At 21.9% G+C, this 21,451-nt stretch overlaps 7 protein-coding genes across 7 annotated transcripts; 4 read left to right on the top strand and 3 right to left on the bottom strand.

Moving 5' to 3' along the window:
* Window positions 1-319: 319 nt before the first annotated feature.
* On the bottom strand, window positions 320-1,051 carry SRAE_2000006200 (Hypothetical protein; the record flags this gene model as incomplete). Its single annotated transcript, XM_024650845.1, has 3 exons — window positions 320-723; window positions 769-843; window positions 1,006-1,051. The coding sequence occupies 3 exons, from the start codon at window positions 1,049-1,051 to the stop codon at window positions 320-322; spliced, it is 525 nt and encodes a 174-aa protein (XP_024504581.1).
* Window positions 1,052-1,302: 251 nt separating this feature from the next.
* SRAE_2000006100 (Pleiotropic regulator 1) lies at window positions 1,303-2,813 on the top strand (the record flags this gene model as incomplete). The annotated part of the gene is made up of 2 exons (XM_024650844.1): window positions 1,303-1,484; window positions 1,529-2,813. 2 exons carry the CDS (start codon window positions 1,303-1,305, stop codon window positions 2,811-2,813), a joined length of 1,467 nt encoding a protein of 488 aa, XP_024504580.1.
* Window positions 2,814-3,052: 239 nt separating this feature from the next.
* On the top strand, window positions 3,053-3,429 carry SRAE_2000006000 (Immunoglobulin subtype 2 domain and Immunoglobulin-like domain and Immunoglobulin I-set domain and Immunoglobulin-like fold domain-containing protein; the record flags this gene model as incomplete). Its single annotated transcript, XM_024650843.1, has 2 exons — window positions 3,053-3,256; window positions 3,304-3,429. 2 exons carry the CDS (start codon window positions 3,053-3,055, stop codon window positions 3,427-3,429), a joined length of 330 nt encoding a protein of 109 aa, XP_024504579.1.
* Window positions 3,430-3,505: 76 nt separating this feature from the next.
* SRAE_2000005900 (Hypothetical protein) lies at window positions 3,506-3,856 on the bottom strand (the record flags this gene model as incomplete). Its single annotated transcript, XM_024650842.1, has 1 exon — window positions 3,506-3,856. The coding sequence occupies one exon, from the start codon at window positions 3,854-3,856 to the stop codon at window positions 3,506-3,508; it is 351 nt and encodes a 116-aa protein (XP_024504578.1).
* Window positions 3,857-4,105: 249 nt separating this feature from the next.
* Window positions 4,106-5,974, top strand: SRAE_2000005800 (Cell division control protein 45 homolog; the record flags this gene model as incomplete). Its single annotated transcript, XM_024650840.1, has 5 exons — window positions 4,106-4,159; window positions 4,200-4,259; window positions 4,305-4,981; window positions 5,029-5,852; window positions 5,898-5,974. The coding sequence occupies 5 exons, from the start codon at window positions 4,106-4,108 to the stop codon at window positions 5,972-5,974; spliced, it is 1,692 nt and encodes a 563-aa protein (XP_024504577.1).
* Window positions 5,975-6,683: 709 nt separating this feature from the next.
* On the bottom strand, window positions 6,684-9,864 carry SRAE_2000005700 (Zinc finger, C2H2 domain and Zinc finger C2H2-type/integrase DNA-binding domain and Zinc finger, C2H2-like domain-containing protein; the record flags this gene model as incomplete). The annotated part of the gene is made up of 4 exons (XM_024650839.1): window positions 6,684-7,028; window positions 7,167-7,580; window positions 7,623-7,949; window positions 9,766-9,864. 4 exons carry the CDS (start codon window positions 9,862-9,864, stop codon window positions 6,684-6,686), a joined length of 1,185 nt encoding a protein of 394 aa, XP_024504576.1.
* Window positions 9,865-12,461: 2,597 nt separating this feature from the next.
* On the top strand, window positions 12,462-18,030 carry SRAE_2000005600 (Ankyrin repeat and Ankyrin repeat-containing domain-containing protein; the record flags this gene model as incomplete). Its single annotated transcript, XM_024650838.1, has 8 exons — window positions 12,462-12,498; window positions 12,573-13,124; window positions 13,235-13,392; window positions 13,561-13,761; window positions 13,874-13,990; window positions 14,136-14,223; window positions 14,286-14,894; window positions 15,998-18,030. The coding sequence occupies 8 exons, from the start codon at window positions 12,462-12,464 to the stop codon at window positions 18,028-18,030; spliced, it is 3,795 nt and encodes a 1,264-aa protein (XP_024504575.1).
* Between the last annotated feature and the right edge of the window lie 3,421 nt (window positions 18,031-21,451).

Raw genomic sequence — 21,451 nt, 5'->3', positions numbered from 1 at the left:
TATTAATAAAATTGTAATAAAATGTATTTGAAAAATTCAAATCTAACTTCAAAATTATTTTTTTTACAAAAATTTTACATCATAACCATACTTTCCAATCTTTTCTACCTCTTAAATTAAATTTTTATTCAAACAATCATTTTGTAAACAGATACTAAAAATTTATTTTTCTTGCAATATTTATTTAAAAACATACTTTTTTGATAAAATTATTACACTCTTTGTTAAAACTATTTTTTTATTTTAGAAAAGTTTATAAAAGATTAAATAATAATGTCCACATTTTATTTTTATCGTCTATATATACAAAGGATAAAAATTAAAAAAATTCAAAATTAAATTTATTATCATATTGACATTCACTACATTTAATAAATAAAAAACTATCCTTCCCAAATATATCATTTCCTTTGACAGAAGAAATACTAGCCTTTTTGTAACAACCAGTTTTTTGATGTTTAGCTGTAGCAATTTGAAATAACTCATTTATATCATCTTCATCGGGACATATATGTTCATTATAAAATGTATGATCAAAATCACAATTTTTGCAGGCAACAACAACAACAAATTTGCTAATTTTTCTTACTTTAATATTTCCATTATAACAATGTGGACACATTACAAATTTCTTCTCATCATTACTAGATGTTATTGCGATTTCCGATTCTGTAATAGAATATTCCATATACTGACGTTTAAATTCATCAAGAATGTCATATTCTAAAAATAAAAAATATATTAATAAAATAATAAGATTATACAAACCTTCTGAAAAAATTTCTTCATATAATTCTTTTTGCATAGTGATAAACTCATCTTCATCTTGGGGAATGCAATTTCCTATAAGAAAATTTTTAATTATGTCTACACCAATATTTTCAATTTCTTTTTCCTCATTAATCACTTCAATGTTCCTAAAAGAGTTAAATTTATTCTCTCTTTTTTCTTGAATTTTGCGAAAATATTCCTTTCTAATATCATTCTTCCATCCAGCATGCTTACTTTTATATTCAGTTAACCGTGGTGATTTTAAACTTTTGCAATCCATGAATAGAAAGAGAAAATATTTAATTTTATCTAAAAAAATTGCAATATATTTAAAAACTGGCAACAAAAAGATAAATAGGTATTTTTTATTCGAAAAAAAAATTTACAAATTAAAACAATTCATTTAAAAATAATATGATCATTGTTTCATAAGTAACCGCTAGTAATTTTGGAGTCTCAAAAAGATTTAAATCTATTAATAATATAAACAAAAAGATTTTGGAGTAGTGTACACTTTGTTTATTTTTTATTATGGCGGAAATTTTACAACCTGTTGATACAACAATAGAAAGTAATGTTGAAAATAATATCAATCCACCACAAGATGTTTTAGAAAAAAGAAAACAACTTTTAGATACAATATGTCACTCAATGAAAAGAACACATGAATTATTTTATCATGATTATGATTCAACTTTATATGATGATGAAAGGTAATTTTTGATATTTTTAGACTAAATATTTATATAATTTATAGTGTATATTTATGGAAAAAATATAAATTAAACTCAGAATGTAAATCTGTTAAAAAAGCCATAGAGAATAACAAAAAAGCTGTTATTGATGAAAAAATGAATTTACCAAAACATCAATATATTGGTCAAGCTGTAGATAATTTTAAAAATCAATTAAGTATTAAAGATACTGAAAAGACTCAACTAGCATTAACTTCTAGTAGTTCAACAAATAAATTATCAGGTGATATTTTGAATAATAGGGAATCTAGTGATCATAATGTTAGAATGTTATTACCTTCAAAAGCACCATTAACTGTAAAACCAAAATGGCATCCACCATGGAAATTGTATCGTGTTATTGCTGGTCATACAGGTTGGGTTAGGTGTATTGATGTTGAACCTGGAAATCAATATTTTGTAACTGGGGGTTCTGATAGAATAATAAAAATTTGGGATCTTGCTACTGGTAATTTAAAATTATCATTAACTGGACATATATCATCTGTAAGAGGAGTTAAAATATCTCCTAGGCATCCATTCTTATTTAGTTGTGGAGAGGATAAACAAGTAAAATGTTGGGATCTTGAAGTTAACAAAGTTGTTAGACACTATCATGGTCATCTTTCAGCTGTCCAGGGACTTTCAATACATCCAACACTGGATGTTCTTTGTACGGCTGGTAGAGATTGTACAGTTCGTGTATGGGACATAAGAACAAAAGCACAAGTTCATACTTTAACAGGACATACAAATACGGTTGCTTGTGTTGCTACTCAAGCAACGAATCCTCAAATTATTTCTGGTTCTCATGACTCGACAATACGTCTATGGGATTTAGCTGCAGGAAAAACTTGGTGTACACTAACTCATCATAAAAAAAGTATCCGTGCACTAACTTTACATCCATCTTTATATATGTTTGCTAGTGGTTCGACAAATAATATTAGGCAATGGAAATCTAAAAATGCTGAAATGGTTCGTTCACTAAATCAACATCAAGCTGTTATTAATGCTTTAGCTTGTAACGAAGATGGTGTTTTAGTTTCTGGTGGTGATAATGGTTCATTACATTTTTGGGATTGGAATAGTGGTTTTTGTTTTCAACAAGATCAAGTAAAAGCACAACCTGGTTCTATTGATTCTGAATCAGGTATTTTTTGTTTAACATTTGATAAATCAGGATCACGTTTATTGACTGGTGATGCTGATAAAAGTATCAAAATGTATAAAGAAGATTTAACAGCAACAGAAGAAAGTCATCCTTTACAATGGAGACCTAATATTTTAAAAAGACAGAAGTTTTAATATGTGTTCTATTAAATTGTGAATAATATTATTAACAAGATCATCATTTCATTTTGTGTTTATAATTTTTCTTTCTTATTGTTATTATTCGATAAAATGATATTAAAATCTTAGTGTACATAATAAAGATATCTTTTGAAGTGAGGCGTAGGAGTTATAAATAAATTGACAACGGCAGTGATTAAATAGTTAGTTTATATATTCTCATTTTATATATTTATTTTATCAAAAAGTTTATTATGGTTTGTCCACCTTTTTTTGAAAAAGCACCAAGTCTTCAAGTAAGACCAGATGGTTCTGTATTATTTGAATGTATGTGTAATGCTAATCCAGAACCAACAATAAAATGGTTCTTTAAGGATAAAGAATTAGTACATGGCGATAAATATGTTATGAAACAAAAAAAAATGGTAGGAAAATGGGCTGTTACTATGAATTTAAAGGTAAATTTATTCATTAATATATAATATATTTATAAAAAATAATTTAGAATCCTCAACAATCTGATCAAGGAATTTACAAAGTTACTGCAACAAATTCAGCTGGGACACATTCTGTTGAACAAAATTACGTAGCTATATGTACCAGTAATGATATGTTTAAACAAAATCGTTAAAAATTTCCTTTTATTGAATGTATTATTTTTGAGATTAATTTTTTTATTTGTTAAAAATATATGTTAAAATTATTTTTTAATACTCTTGTATTGGTGTTTTATCTAGCATATCTTTTCTACATGATATTTTTTGAGAATTTTCATCATCTACTGGTAAACTTTCAACACATCTATAAGTACTGTCACCATTTTCTACTGGAAATCCAATATCTGTACATGTTGTATCTGAGCTAGGTGGTTTACGAGTACTATCATATTCAGGTATTTGCATTACTAACAGAGATTTTTTTTCACTACCATTGGAAATTGATTTTTCATTTGTATTTTTATTTTTTTTGTAACTATAAATACTACTAAAGTAAAGATAAAAGACAAAAAAACAAACTCCTCCAAATATAATTTCTACACCCTTAAATGCAATAGACATTTAGAAAAAATTCAAATGACAAAATCAAAAATTAATTTTAATTATTATATTTTTATTAATTTAAATATAATTTACTTAATTTTTATTTTATATTAATATTTTTAATCATACATTTTCATCATTTTACTAATTCGTGTTAAAAGAATATGCGGTCCATGTCATAATTAAGGCGCTCTCTATTATTCTTTTTTATTTCAAATTTTTTTTGTATTACTTTTGTTTTTTTAAAAACTATCATTGAATTTTCAAATGATTATTAGAGAAGAATTTAAGAAAGAATTTTATGATGTTATATCACAAAGAGTAAGATAATTATTAATTTATTATATTTATAATTTTTAAGCCAACATGTGTTATATTTAATACAGATGTAGATGCTTTGTGTTCTTTTAAGATATTAAATGTATGTTTATGAAAATATAAAATAATTAATTATTTCAAAATTTAGACATTATTAAAATTTGATGATATATCAATAACATTTATTGCTGTTGATAATTTTTCTGATTTACAATCTTTAATGAAAGATTGTATACAAGAAGGTGGTGCTATACTTTTAATTAATTGTGGAGGTAATAAAGATTTAAACTCTATTGAAACACCCAATGATACTATTATTTTTGTTCTTGATTCAAGGCGTCCCATCTCTTTAGATAATATTTTTGGTCGTGATTCAATACGTGTATTGCTCTCAGAAAGTGATATAGATGATTTACAAATACCATCTTATAGTGAAATTTGTGATTATTGTAGTAATGATGAAGAAGACATTGAAAATGAAGAGAGTGGTTATGAACGAACTATACGTCATGAAAATAATGTTCGAAAATATCAACAAAATCAAAGATATTTACTTGCAAAATATTACGAGTTTAGTTGGACAGGTATTGGATCATCAGTATTCATGATTGAACTTGCACATTATATGGGAAAATCAAATATTGAATTAATGTGGTGTGGTGTTGTAGGCCTAACAAGTCAAATGGTTGATAAGCTTATTACACAAGATGCATTTACTAATGCATGTGTTGATAGATTGGCAATGTTAATAAAAAAATTTACAAGTACTAAAACAGGAGAATTAGATAAAAGTGATGATAAATTAAGGTTAACTTTTGATATTGAGTAAGGGAATTTTTATAAAATTTATTTTTTTTGTTTATAATTTTAAGGTTATTACTGCCATTATACAGACATTGGAGTTTAATAAAAAGTATGTCACAGTCAGAAAATTACATTGCAAGAGCTAAGCTGTACACTCAAGGTGGACTTTTAAAAATGAAACATTTACTTGTTCAATTAGGTATTGAATTAAATGAAGTTAACCAAAATTATTCAACGTTGAATGCTCAAAGAAGAAAAGAGATATTTGGAATTTTAATTGAAGATCAAAATAAAAGATACATTGGATTCACAGCACATTTTGGTTATTATACAAAGTATTCTGCTAATGATTTTGCACGAATACTTAGTAATGAAATAGCAAAAAATGTAACAAAAGAATCTGCTTGTAAAAGAATTACTGGAGCTTGGTCATTGTTAAGTAATTTTATTGAAGGTTTTACACAGAAAGAAAACATTCCAAAAGCTATTGAAGATTATAAGGTATCGTTAGAAGCAGTAACTGAATTGGCATATAATTATCTAAATACATCACAATTATTTGCTACCAAACAATATTGTATCGTTCGACCTCATACAACATTGGATCTTCATTATCTTTATTCACTTCATTTTTTTAATATTTTTGCTTCATTAATAAAGAAGTGTTACTTGGTATCTAAGAAAAGTCGTAATGTTCTTAAAATTCCAATTTTTTTTGAAATTCCTGGTATTGGTAATAATATTGAATTTGTCAGAATAACTGGACATATGCCTATAAGTACAACAATTGGAGATGATGGATATATAAAAAATAGTGTTTCTTCAATTTTTGATAATGTTATTGATCCAAATTCTACTAATATGGGACGTAGAGATTCATTTGATTCAAATGGTATGTTTTATATAGTCTTAAATTAAATATATTTTTTTTTTTCAGTTGTCTATGTAAAAACTGAACAAAGGCAGTCATTTTATGAATCTATTGGTATTTTTATTGAAACAAACTTTAAATAAATAACAATATGTATTTATTTAACTTTGTCATTTTTTATACTATTTACTTTCTAATTAACGTTAATAAATTCCTAGTTTATACATTTACTAGATAAAAATTTCATCTGTTTAAATATCAAAGAAATTTTTTTAAAGTTCCCATATAATAAAAATTAAAAAAAGAAAATTTTATTGCACATTATATTTTAATAGTTTTTAATAAATTTAATATATTATAACATTTTGTAATTTGTAATAAAGATTTTTTTTTATGAATATTTACATATTATCATAACAAAGGCATTCAAAAATTTACAAACAGTGTCGGTGATTTATTGAAGCAAATATGATGTGGAAAACTTTACACTACCTCAAAGTATCTTTTAACTATCATACTATTAAGTAAACAAATAAATTAATTCAATTTTTTTTTCTTATTTGCAACTAATTAAAATTCTAATTATATTTAACCAAAGTACAATTTTTTTTTCTTTTGATTTATTTAAATAATCTTCTATAAACTTAATATATTCTGCCACTATTTTAATATTTGTATTTAAATATACAAAAATATTTTATAAACATAATGAGAATTTTATTTACATAAATAAAATATCTATTGGATGATCTGATGAAATATTATTTATTTTAAAAGAAGTTTGTCAATTTGATTGTTATAATACCATTTTATACTAAAACTTTTGTGTTTTTTTTTTGTTGTTGTTATATTTTAATTAGATGAAAATGATGGTGAATTTGATATGGCGGAGCCATTTGAAGATAATCTAGGACTGATATTAGGTTCAAAAAAATTAACATTTTTTTGTGGTATAGTATTTGCAAGAAGTGTTGTAAAAACAGACATATCCGCAGTTGGTGTATTTATTAATGGCATATGAATTGGAGGAGATGATAAAGAATTTGGTGATGGAGTTGAAGTGAAAGAAGATGTAGATGGTGTAATTGGATTGGTTATTTTCATTAAAGCTGCTGATAACGGATGTGTAACACGTAAGTGGGATATATATTCATCGTAATTTGATGATGTAAAACCGCAATCTTCACAAACAAAAACCTGAAATATACACATATTTTATATAAAAGATTTTAATATGGTAAATAGTTTTTAGTATTATTATAATCTACTTAACATTGATAACAATACAAATAAATATATATATTTAAAAAAAAATAAAATAAAATAAATGCTTACCTTGGATCGTCTTTGCTTATAAGCATAATTATGAATTTCACCATGAACTTTCCTTAAATGTGATTCAAGAGAACATCTTTGAGTAAATGATTTATCACAATTATGACATTTATATGGTCGAACACCTGTATGAGTACGAGTATGGCGTTTCAAGTCAAATGTATCAGAAAATCCTTTACCACAAAAAGTACATAAATATCTTTTTACTTCACTATGACATTTAACATGACGATTTAATAATCTTTGTAAACTAAATTTTTTACCACAAGTTCTACATATAAATTCACCAGGACTTGATGTAGGAGCTGGTGTACTATCAACATCCGGAGGATTATTATTATGTGACAATAAAGGATTTTTAATACCATAACCACCATTAACATATTCTATTGATGTTTGAGGAACAGGAACATACTAAAAATTAAAAATAAATTATAAAATAATTTTTTAACATACAGAAAATGGTGCTGAAATTGATTGTGATATTGAAGGTAATTTTTTTATATCATTTTTTAATTTTTGTTCTTCTTCATCAACAATTGTACTTAATAAACTTTTAATCATAAATGAGCTATTACTTTGTTTTTTTATATTTTTATCTTCATTATTATCAATATCAATACATATTTGTTTATGAATTTTTTCATTAACTTGATTAAATGATAATTGATTTGAAATTGGTAATGAAAATATTCCATTAAAAGATGCCAATGGTGTATTTACAGAAAATACATTTGATAATGATAAATCATTTGAAAACCACATTGCTGACATAATTTTTATCTATAAAATAAATATATATATATTTATAATTACAAAAAAAAATTTAAAAAAAAAATATTTATCAAATAAAAAAATATTATGGTTTAGAATAAAAAATTTAGATATTATATCAAAAAAAAAATTATATTTTTTTAATTGATATAATAAATATTTATTAATATTAAAAAGTAACAAAAGTTTAATTTGTATAAGTGATTATTTTATATACAACAATATAATAACGAATGATTATACTCCCACCCAATAAATTTTATATAGGAAAAGGCGTGACATACGGTAATATATTTATAACTAAACTGTTAAACAGTTACAGTCTCTCACTGTACTACTTTTAAAAAAAAAGTTTTATATCTACAGGTATATTTATATAATATTATATAGAAATAGGAAGAAAATGTATAAATATTGTATATGATGATCTTTTTATTGTTAAAAATTGTTATAATAGCCTTATATATTGTTAAAAAAAAAAGAAGTAATGTTAGATTATTATATTAAAAAATAAAAGAAGTACAATTGCGCAATTGTTGATGATATTATTATAAAAAATTAATATTATATATAATATTGAAGGTGGTAAAATATTTATATAAAAATTTTTGATAACTAATGTTATTAAATTAAATTAAATAAAAAAAAATTGAAGAAAAAAAAAAGAATATTAAAGATATTATCATGTTTTAACAGTTTTTTTATTAATAGATAATTGAAGAATATATATGTATATTACATATATATATATATATATATAATTAATATGAATGAATGAATGGATCAGAAAAAAAAAAGTGGATAGCTATAATTGCTTTAAAAAAAGAGTATATATGTTAATGATAAAAAAAATGATACAAGGGGTAAAGGTAAAAGAGATATTTATGCTTTAAGATAAATACTACCAATTAAAGAGTAAAGAACGGTTTGGAGAATTTCTTCTTTTTATTTTATTAAGGTATTACTATATAGATAATGGAATGATTGTAAATAATATAATTTGTTTTAAATTGATACAATATTTTTATTATATTTGTATAAGTAGATAGGTGTAAGAAAATTATTAATAATAATAATTATTATAACCTATCTATATATATTTATTTTATCAATGTTTTGGAATTATGAAGAAAAATAAAAGAAAATTCAAGGTCAAAATGTTTCTGGATATTAGTTATATGAGGTAAAAAAGATAATTTCTTTACAGTTTTCTTAAGTTTTATTTTAAAAATGTGATCTAATGACATTTTCGAGGTAAAGAAAAAAGTTTTCTCATACCAAAACAATAGAATCTTTTATTAGATGTTGTGTTAATTAATGTAAGGACATAAAAGGATAGCTCAGGCCAAAGGAGTGTTAAGTTGATAGGACAAGGTCGGATGATGATTAAAATAAAAAGGTATCTTAACAAAAGATGTAGTTACTTATTATTAAAATAAGAATATGGCTTTAGAAAAAAGAAATTTATACAAATATATTAAATTGGTAATAGTTGTAATAGGTGATTGTCGGTAGAAGTTTATAAAATTAGGTAGAGACCATGAATAAAAGTAATTTTTGTATTATCTCTTTATAATTGTTACTTTCTTATAACCTTTTTAAAAAAATTTTAATACTTTCTTGTCATTTAATATTTTAGATAAAGAAAATAATAAAAAAAAAATATATATATATATATATAATATATATTAAAACAACTAGGTGATTAAATATCCGTTCCTTATATAAAAATAGTAGCGGCTCCAAACCGGGCCATCATTATATAAAATAAAATACAAAAGCCAAAAAGAAATTGATGAGGTGAGACAGAAAAATTTATTATTACCTCAAAGATATAATATTTGATCATGTCGGTAAAGAAATATAATAAATTGCTGTGGTCGTAGTAAAGAAAGCTAGGTTGATGGGTAAAATCATTTTCCATGTAACTTTATGATCATGTAATAAAATAAATAAAAAAAAAAAAAAGAAGTTTGGCATAATTGTTTAAAAAGTGTAGGTTAGGATTAAAAATAATAGGATGAAATAAAAAGATGTTATAATTGATATGATAACTAGTTACAAAATAGTATGAAAAAATTTATTATGTTATCTTTAAATTTATAAAAAAAAAAAAGATAGTATTATTTTTTTATAACATAAAAGTTTGATTTAGGTATATATTAAGTTAATAGAGTCTTTTAATAATTTTCTTTTCTAATTATTATTATATATCTAGCTTACCTGTCCTTGATACATTTCTTAAAAAATTTAAAATTGTATAGATAGCTTAACGGAAGGAGTAATAAACACAATAAATGTATAATCATCTATAAATTATACTAACTCCTCCCTATTAGCATTTAATTAAAAGTGAAAAAAAAGATCTAATTGACATGTAAGATGTCACGAAAATTTTCCTAAAATTTACCAGAAAGATTTATATAATAATTAGTAAGTTTAAATAGAATACAATAATTTTAAAACATATTTCTGTTACCTTGAAAGTGATAATTGTAAGGAAATGTCAAAATATTTATATAATAGAGGTAAAAAAATGATTAAGAAATAATAATGTGATGAATGTTAGCTGGTATTTAAAAGATTTATGATACTTAATTTTTATTTAAATTCATGGATATAATATAAATGCCATTTGAAATATTTATTTAAGAATAATTACTATATCTTAAATATAATTAAAACTTTATTTGTTCATTTAATTTTGATTTGACCAAAATTACTTTAAATAATATATATTTTTTGTTATTAAATAATTATTATTTGTCCATTAACTGTTGAAGTGAGGTGTATTTATGAATTAATAAGGTTGGTAATAGTTATTAAATTTAAAATATATACTCTTATTTATATAAAAATTATTTTTAATTTAAAAAATAAAAAAAAATTTTATTTTGATTTTTGTAAGGTAATGTTAATTTTTATAAATATAAATTTTAATTTTTGTGTATTTGATATAATTGACAATTTTAATCAAATTACCTTCATCAATTATATCACACTTCAGGAATTATAAGAAGCCATAAAATAACTATAATATTCGGTTTATTGTTATTAATATTAAGAAAAGGAAGCAGTTTGAAAAAGTTTAATGTTGTCATAAATGAGACAGCCTCATAAAATCATATGCAATTATAATAATACATATAAATATTAATGATAAAAAAAGAGTTGTAAGAACTGGTCGATATTTAGTTTGAAAAAGAGGAAAAATGTAAGGTAATAATAAATAATAAAAGACAAAAATAAAAAGATATTCATTGTTTCAAAACCTTTTTGATGATATATTTTTTTATTATTACAATTGTTATTTTATTATTTTACCTTAAAATTAATTCAATTTAATTTTTCTATTTTCAAAAAAAAAAAAAAAAAAAAAAAAAAATAATTTATGACTACTTCCTGTGGTCTATGGCGTCTTTTGTCGTGTAATCAGATCATAAAATCTTATTCATTTATAATTATTACATATTTATATTTAAATAATAATTATTATATAAAACTTTTGAACACCTAGTAACCTTAAAGCTGATTATAATTGATAAAAAATGTTGATTCAATTAATTTGTTTTAATAATGGTGTCATAAAAAAAAGTAGACAACCATGAAATTTATGTCTTTATATATTATTATTATTTTATTCTTGTAAGATAATATTATAAAAATAAAGTTTAAAATAATTTGTTATTAGTAATGTGTAATTTAAAGTAACAAAAAATTTTGTTGAATAAATAATTATACTGTACTTGATACATTAAAATTTTTTGGACATAATATATCATGTAAGAATGTAATTCTTTTTTTTTAAATTCTATTCTTTTTAAAATATGATGTATATTTAAAGTACATCTTAAGTATATAAAATTTTATGTATGAAATATATAAAGTTATATAAATGATAAAATGTTTAATTAATTATGTGTAAAACTTTTGAAATATTTAATTTTATTCATATATATATATAAATATATAAATTCTAAATTATTTATTTATTTATTTATTTTTATATAAATATTTACATCATCTGTTTAAAATCTTCTTTTTGGATAAGATGATTTTGAAAAAAAAAAAAAAAAAACATAATAATATTTATAATTAAATATATATTACAGTTTGACAAAATATAAATTTTAAAATTAAAAATGTCTCATCCTTATTATTTTCTTTTTGTTGTCACCATGGTAATGAATTTGAAATTCTTATTATATTCAAAAATGACTTATACGATAGATGATATATCTATATAAAAGCATCATAAAAAATCTTTTTTCTCCAATATTACTTCGTCCTATAGAAAAGTATACTGATAAAAGATATAATATATATTTTGAATGTAATAAAAAAAAATTTTTTTTTTTTCAAAATTACTTCCTTGTTATAATTGTAATATATAAATATATATATATATATTTTTTCATTTAATTAATTTAGTAATAAAATAAAACGGAAATTTCATAATTTTCGATTAAAAAAAAAACTAATGTTTTTATATAAATAAAAATGAATAATAGTATAAATAAAATGAAAACACCTTTGAAAAGAGAAATTAGCACTAAAGGTTAGTTTGTTTTTATTGTTATTTATATTAAATTAATATAATATTTATTAATTTTTTCTTATATAATATTTTAGGTATTACAAATGAAACAAATCATATAAATTATTGGTTGCTGTCAGGAGAAATTAATAAACTTGAAAATATAGTATTACGTGGTGAGGCACATTTACTTGATGGTAAAGAATCATCTAATATTAGATCAAGAGAATTTTTAAGAACATTACCAGAATATAAAAGAAAAATATCAAAATTATTAGAAGCAATTTGTATAGGTGATATTGAAGGTGTTCAAGAACATATTGGATACAAAAAATGTGTTCAAGCAAGGCATCCATTTACTATGTGTAGTACATTAACATTAGCTGTTATACATAATCATCCAAAAATTGTTTTATTATTATTAACTCATCCATTAGTTGCAATAAATGCAAAAGATGTTGAATCAAGAGTACCATTACATTATGCAGCAGCAATATGTGGAATGGAAAATGATTCAACAATTTATGATATGCTTATTGATCATATGGCTAATGAATCTATTTTAGATGCTGAAGGTTATGCACCAGAAAATTATAAAAAAGTTCCAGATTTATTAGATATGAAACAAATACGAGGTTTAAATAGATGTAGGTTATAATACATTTTTATTTAAAAAAAAAATATTTTTAAATATAAAAATATAGATTATTTATATAAAATATTTATCTTATTTATATATAATTTAATTTTTTTTTAGATCCAATAACTAATGGAGATGAAATAGATCGTTTAATAACAGACCGGAATGCACCTCAATTAGAAGAGATGGTTTTAAATGGAGAATGGCATAAAATTGAAAATCGTATATTTCCGCCAGGAAGTAGAGATCTTGTAAGAATGTTAAAAGAACTTTTTGTAAGTTAAATATAGTTTTATTAATATCTCTATTTATTTTAAAAATATGCATGTATCAAAATATACATATAGTATATTTATGATAAAAGTTATTTTATTTTAATATTATTTTTTTTAAATATTTTTTTATATTTAATAATGTCATCTTTAATGAAAAGTGATATTCAGATGCGTGGTGAAGCAATCCACCAATCTATTATTGATAATGATATACAAACATTTAAACAATTAGTTGATTCATATCAAATGGCTATCTTTCAAAATGTTGAAGGACAAACACCACTTCATATGGCTGTAATTTTGAATCGTGAAGAATTTATTCAATATCTTTTAATGATATATCCTAAATGTATATCTGTTGAAAATAAGGTATGTATAAATGATTATTTAAAAAGTGTTTACAGATACATAAATGTTTATCATATTCATGAGTGTATTAATAAAATTGATATTTGTTAATCATGCAAAAATATTATTTCAGGATGGAAGAACAGCAATGCATTTTGTTCATATATGTCATGAAAAGCCGGATATTATAGAGTCTCTTGAATCTATATTACTTAGTAGTGGAGCTGAACCAAAAGATACAGCTGATATTGTAAGTTTAGAATATTATTATTATTATTATTCATATATATATATATATATATATATATATGTATATATACATTTTTATTTATTTTCAATATTTTTCATTTTATTTATTAAAATATATTTTTTAATCTTTTTTTTATTTTATTTAGAGTCCTAATAGTATTAAATTGGAACGAAAAATGATTTCACAACAATTAGGAAGAAGATCTAATTCATTAGGTGAAGAAATAATTGAAGGTATGTTAATTAGGTAATAAAATATTTAAGTAAAATAATAAAAAAAAATTATCACTTTTAAGATGATAAAGAAACAATTAGTCCTGAAATTGAACAGAGAATATTGTCAATAAATTTTAATAAAAGACAATACAGGGTTCTTGAAAATATTAATTATGAAGGTAAAAGTGATCAAATTTGGAAAATTGTTAAAAAACATATAAATAATGAAAATTTAATAAAATATATTCATAATTATCGTCTTGTACAAAATCGATTAAATAACGTCATAAAAGCAATTGAAGATAATGATATTCGTAAGATAAGAAGTATGGCAGATGAAGAACTTGTACAAGCAAGAGATAATCGAGGATTAACATTACTTCATCATGCAGTATTAAATGAAAAACATGAAATTGTTGAATTTATTGCAAACAATTTTTCTAAATTTATAAATACGGTTGATCAAGCTGGTAGAGCTGCTGTTCATTATGCAGCTATTCAACAAAATGCTATATTTGATACTCTTGTTGAAAAAGGAGCAGCTATTGATGTTAGAGATAAGGATGGTTTTACAGCAAATTATTATAGAGGAAAAGGAGAAAGGATTATCAAACCAGTTTCACCAAAAAAATCATCAACATTACATAGAAAAACTACATTAGATGATGTTCAACATATTATTGATAACGGTATGTATTAAAAAAAAATTATTAATTTTATTATAAAATTTAAAAGAAATTTTGAAAATAGTATTACACATTTTTTTTAAATAGTTATCTAAATTTATTATTATTTATTTATAATATTTATAATTATTTAAAGAAAAAAAAAAAACTTTTGACATATTTATTATATATATGAAAAATATATTTTCTTAATAACAAAAAGTATTATAAAATTATAATTAAAATATATGTCAAAAAGAGCGCACTTAAATTGTTTCTTATATATAATTACTTTATTTTAATCACATAAAAGAGGATGCCGATAATTAAAGTATAGTAATTAGTGATATTGAAATATTTTTTTTTTGTTATAATGGTAGATATGTCGGAAGGTATTAAAATGATATCATTTATTTTATTCTTACAAGTTATTGTTTAGATAGAAAGAAATAATTAATAGTGATACGGTATTGTTTTAAGAATGTTGTATGTGTAAAGTGTAAAAACACATATTAAAAGTAAGGGAACAATTATTTTATAAGATTTCTGTTATTTTAAAATTACAATAGTAAATGTATATTTAATGACTTTATTTATTATTTATTATTGGGCAAAAAAAATTTTGTTATTAAAAAATAATAAAAAAGAAGTTAATATATTTTTATCAATATAATGTTTAAAATATATTATGTTTTATCATAAATACTTTTAATGGATATAATAATATTATATTATAGAAGTACTTCAATTGCATGTCTAGGTGGCGTGTATATCTATATAAATTATGACTGACAAAAAATTTTTTTTTTTTTAACATTAGCCAAACGTAAAAATAAATAGGTTTTTAAATTTGTAGTTATATTAAAAAATTTTTTCTTCTTTTTTAATGGCCGAAAATAAAATATTGGCTTCTAAAAAAAATTTTGTACGTAATATTTCTAAGATTACATTTAAAGAAACATCTACTTATTTTATTTATTGTAATATGTGTAATTTTTTTTTTGAAAAATGTAATTGTAATGAAAATGAAATAAATGAAGAATTTCAAATGATTATAGAAATTGAAGGTTTTTAAATATTTTATATTTTTATAATTTTTTATCTAAAAAAAATTTATTTGATTTTAGATGCACCATCATCATTACAAATAGATGATTGGTTAAATAAAGGAAATGTTGCAGCATTAGAACAAGTTGTTTTAGATGGTAGAGGTCATTTACTTATTGAAAAAAGTTCTATAAATACATTAAGTCAAGAATTTTTACAAGGTTTATCTCCATATATGGCTAAAATTTCTACAATACATAAAGCAGTAGAAGAAGGTGATATAAGAAGAGTTAAAAGTTTAATAGATCGTCCACAATTAGCTACAGCACGTGATAGATTTGGAATGTCTGTACTTCATAAAGCATTATTACATGGACAAACAAATACTGTAAGATATTTATTAGCTAAATATCCACAAATAGTTAATTTAACAGATTATTGTGGAAGAACATGTTTACATTATGCTGCTGCAGATCCAAATGGTGATCATATGATTAAATTACTACAAAAATTTGGTGGTGATGCATTTATTGAAGATAAATTTGGTCATACTCCATTTTATTACCGTACACATGGTAAAAAATTAAATGTTCGTAGTCTTAAAGATAATGCTGTTATAAATCAATTAATAACAGGACAATTAAATAGACCATTATTACAAGATTTAGAGGAAGATATTTCTGATTGGATTCATACAGGAAATGTTGGAAAATTAGAAGAACTTGTATTAAATGGTTATGCTGAATTATTATTAGGGAGAACATCACAAGTTAGTGATACAGATTCTATAACATTTTTAGAAGTTCTTCCACAATATCAAGCTAAAATTAATTCAATTCATAAAGCTATAGAACAAGGTAATCTTAGAGCTGTAAAATTATTAACTGATCGAAAAAAACTTGCTTTATGTCGTGATAGTAATGGATTAACACCATTACATAAAGCAATTGTTTTTAATAGAATTGATATAGCAAAATATTTATTAAGAAATTATCCACAAACAGTAAATGCTATGGATCAAAATAAAAGAACACCATTACATTATAGTGCTGCAATGAGAGATGGAGGATATATTTATAAATTAATGAGAAAAGTTGGAGCTGATCCAAATATTTTTGATTGTAATGGAAGACCGGCAAAATATTATTTACGATATCCTGGTGAAATTGATTTAGATAGAATGAGAATGGATACAAAAGAAGCACTTAAACAAGTTTTACATAATAGAGTTGCACCAAGTTATTTAGAATCAAATATTCAACAATGGATTAGAGAATCAAATATACCAAAATTAGAACAATTAGTATTGTCTGGTTGTGGTGATTTACTTGTTAATAAAACATCAACTAATCCAGAAACACAATTATTTTTAGAAGAATTACCACAAGTTCTTGATACAATTGAAAATATTCATAAAGCTATTAAAGAAGGAGATATTGATAAAGTTAAAACAATAATGACAACAAAAAAATTAGCTTTAGCGAGAGATAAAAATGGATGTACTTCATTACATACATCTATTATTTATGAAAAAACAGATATAATTCGTTTTATAGCATCAACATTTCCATCTGTTCTTAATGCTCCAGATTATAATAAAAGAACACCAATGCATTATGCTGCTGCAGCAAAAGATGGTGGACATTATTTAAAAATTCTTACAAAAGCTGGAGCTGATCCAATGGCTGTTGATAATGAAGGTAGAACACCTGATTATTATAGAAGAAATACTGTTTTTGATTTAAAAATGTTAAAAGAAAGAGATCATGAAAATGATATTTTTGATGAAGAATTAATAATTGATAATAATCCACAAATTGATGAAGCACCAAGTCCAGAATATTTTTCTGAAGGTAGTAGTCAACCAATGTCTCCAAAATTAGATGATGATGATGAGATAGATAGACAAAGATATGAAAAATTTATTCATGAAAGAATGGAAATGCCTACATCTGATAATGGTTTATATTTAGCTAGAACAGTAGCACCAATATTAACAAAAGCTTTAGCTGAAGTATTACTTAAAAGACCAGCAGATCCAATAAGTTTTATCTCAGAATGGTTAATAAAATATAATGATGAAGCAGATGAAATGACAAGTGGAAGTATATAATTATTAAAAAAATATTTTAAAAAATTATTATAATATTGAATTTAATATACAAATTTTTTAATTATATTTTTTAAATAACTTTCACTAAATTGTTTTAAAAAAAATTCTTTTTTAACACTATAAAATTTTGTGAATTTAACAAAATAAAGTTTCACATTAATTTTATTTATTGTTAAGTATTCTATATTTGATACACTGATAAGCATATTAAATATATAAAATTTTTCTCATTAACAAAATAATAATATCAGATTATAAAGATAATAAAATTATAAAAAAAAATTAACAATGTTTTTTTACAATAATAGTAATAAATTACATTATGAATTATACATATGATAAGAATTAAAAATAAGTCTAGAACAAATGACAGAAAAATTTATCTTTTTTGTTTTATAATGTAAACTAATTATTATTTATTCAAATTATATAGTTTATATTATAAATAATACATTTAAATAAGTTTAATTATTTTGTGCAAAAGTTTTAAATAAATTTAAAAAAAAATATAAATATAATAGATACATATGGAATACATAGAAATCCAATTAAAAATATGCTAAGAGATCAAAAAAATATTTTTGTAAAGAATAATAAAATATAGTTTGAACAAATAATAATATGTTGTTTAAACTTCATAAAAATATTAGAATTGGACAGATACCAAAAAAATGAAAAAATATTTATTATTACTATTAATTTCATAATTTAAAAAATAGATTTATTAACTAAACATAAAAAATAGTAAACAAGACATATAATAGAACTATTCTAAAATTTCTAAATTATTTTTTTTATAGTTAATTAATTACCGAATTCAGTAATTTCCTTATAGATAAATAGGTTTATAAAGTTGAAAACTTTACAAATATCAAAATAAATTGATTAAAATTTTAAACAAACATAAAGTTCATAAATATTAAAATGATTCAACCGATTAAAAATACAGTAAATTGCTAAAAAAATTAGTAAATAATAATTGTCTCTAAAAATGTATAAAAAGTAAAATAATTTTTTTTAAATGTTTAATTAGATATTATATATTATCAACATTTTGAAAACATTATGCCTTAAAAAAAGTTTTTACTTCTTGATAATAATGAATAAATGCTTTTTTTAGATTAAATATAATTGTTAATTTCAAAGATGATTATTTAATAAGTAAAAATGTATTTCATTCATCATTAATAAACTTTTCATTTTTTTTAAAATAAATTAAGTAAACAATACAAAGAATACATTGAATGTTATCAAAAACTTCAAATATAGTTAATATTTTTAAAGTTATATGAATAACTATTATTGCTAAAAAAAATTTTTTTAATCAGATTTTATACATTATTCATTTACAATAACTTCACTGTTTATTTTAAAAATTTATATATATTTTATTTACACTATTACTTATTTTATTAAAAAAAGATACTGTTAAAAAGTAAATCAAAATTTTTTAAACTATTATTTTTTTATTAATTAGATAATTAGAAATTTTATAACTTTATTTAACAAATTTTTAAAATATAACTCAGTAGTAAGCAGATAAGGTTAAATGGAGCATTCGGATATATAAAAATAAAATAATTCAACTTAGAAAATTTTTTTATAGATTAGAATTATTCATAATCTATATAAAAAAAATATTTTACCACTTATAAAATATTATACAAGAGAAATTTTAAAGAAAAAAAAATTATTTTTTCTCATTTAAAAGTAATGTACCATTATTATAAAAAATATAATCATCAATGGTAACTAACATTTACAAAAATTTCATAAGTTTGTCAGGTTCAACTGATTCACGCCGAGGTTAAAGAGTTTCAATAATATTAAATACAATTAGCATTTATTTTTTAAATTTATTTTCACTTTTAATTTTAACTCATAACAACTTCCACTTTCTTCTATTTCTTGCTTCAAAATATAAATAAAGACAATTGAATTTCTAAAATTAACTAATAATTAATTTTCATTGGGGATTTGTCCTTAGTCAATTTTTATATCTCCAACAGTTTATGAGATATAAAAAATGAAGACAATAAATTAGGCACACAAAATACCAAAAATAATATTTCAAGGTCGATTGAAAATTAGAAATTTTTTTTAACGTAGACTATATCCTAGAAGTTTTAAGAAGTTTAGCGCATTTAGTCTCATGTATCTAGGAGCTCATTTACTTGAGTTATAAGTCTCGCTCTTAAAACTTTTTTAGGATAAATTTTTCATCATATCTTGAATTTAAGAAAAGATACAAAGATGAGACTAGCTTAAATTTCTTTTTCATAAAAAAAGGATCTAGAATAGTTTGCTTAATTTTAATATTTTCAGTTACATCATGGAAATCAAATTTTATTTAAAAATATTTCCCACTTTCGTCCCTAACTTTGACTCATCATAACATGTAAAGTTTTATTTTAATATAGCCTTGATTATATTTATAATTCATATTTTTTTAAAAGCTACCAAATGAATGTAATTTTATTTTCAAATTTGAAAAAAAAATTTTTTTTAGTACTTATGCTTGAAGTCACATTAGATATATTTAAAATAATTATAAGTTTTTTTGAATAGTAAAGTTAATTTTTTAAACATTAACTATTTTAATCTAACTTTTTCGAGAGAATCGAATGAAACTAGTCCTATGGTAATATGACAAGTTTCAGTTGAAATATGAAGAGTCATAAAGATTAAATATTTAGAAAACATTTCTACCTTTTTTTTATATGTCGCTTTAAAATAAAAATAAAAACAAGTGAATTTTTAAAAGCAACTACCATTTGATTTTCACGCTGGGTTTACATTCGTAATTTTTTTTAATCATCAACTTTTTTTGTGATTTAAATTTTTGATAAAGGATTAAATTCACAAAAATATCACATATCAAATCTCAAAAATAAATGAAACTCTGGAAACATATTCAAAGTTTATTACATTTTAAAAATTTATTTTTTTAGGTTTAAAAGCTCATTTACTTAAGCTAGTAGTTTTGTATTTGAAACCTTTTCAAAAATATTTTTGTCATATATTGAAATTAAAAAGTTCCACGAAAACGAGATTGAGTTTAATCAATTTCTTGAAAAAATCAAGTCTAGAATAATTTTTTTACTTTTATATTATTTCCATTTATATCATAAAAGTCATATCTTTTATAATAATATTATCTACACTTAAAAAATAATCATCAGTTGCATTTTACTTTTTACAAAAACTTCATGACTTTGTCATCTGCAACTGATCCCGCCAAAGTCAAAAAATATTTCCATAATATCTGGTAAAATTGATATTTATTTTTAAAATGCAGCTGAGTTAAAGTAGTTTAGAAAGTAAGTAATTACCGGCTCGAAACTCTTATAGTAGACTAAGTAATTAGTTAGCTAATAGCTATAAAGCTATAGACTAAAAGTAATCTGTCCCATTTTATTTT

Source organism: Strongyloides ratti, assembly GCF_001040885.1.
Source record: "Strongyloides ratti genome assembly S_ratti_ED321, chromosome : 2".
NCBI classification, from domain to species: domain Eukaryota; kingdom Metazoa; phylum Nematoda; class Chromadorea; order Rhabditida; family Strongyloididae; genus Strongyloides; species Strongyloides ratti.
Note: the sequence above shows the minus strand (reverse complement) of the source record. Positions and strands in the feature narration are given on the sequence as shown.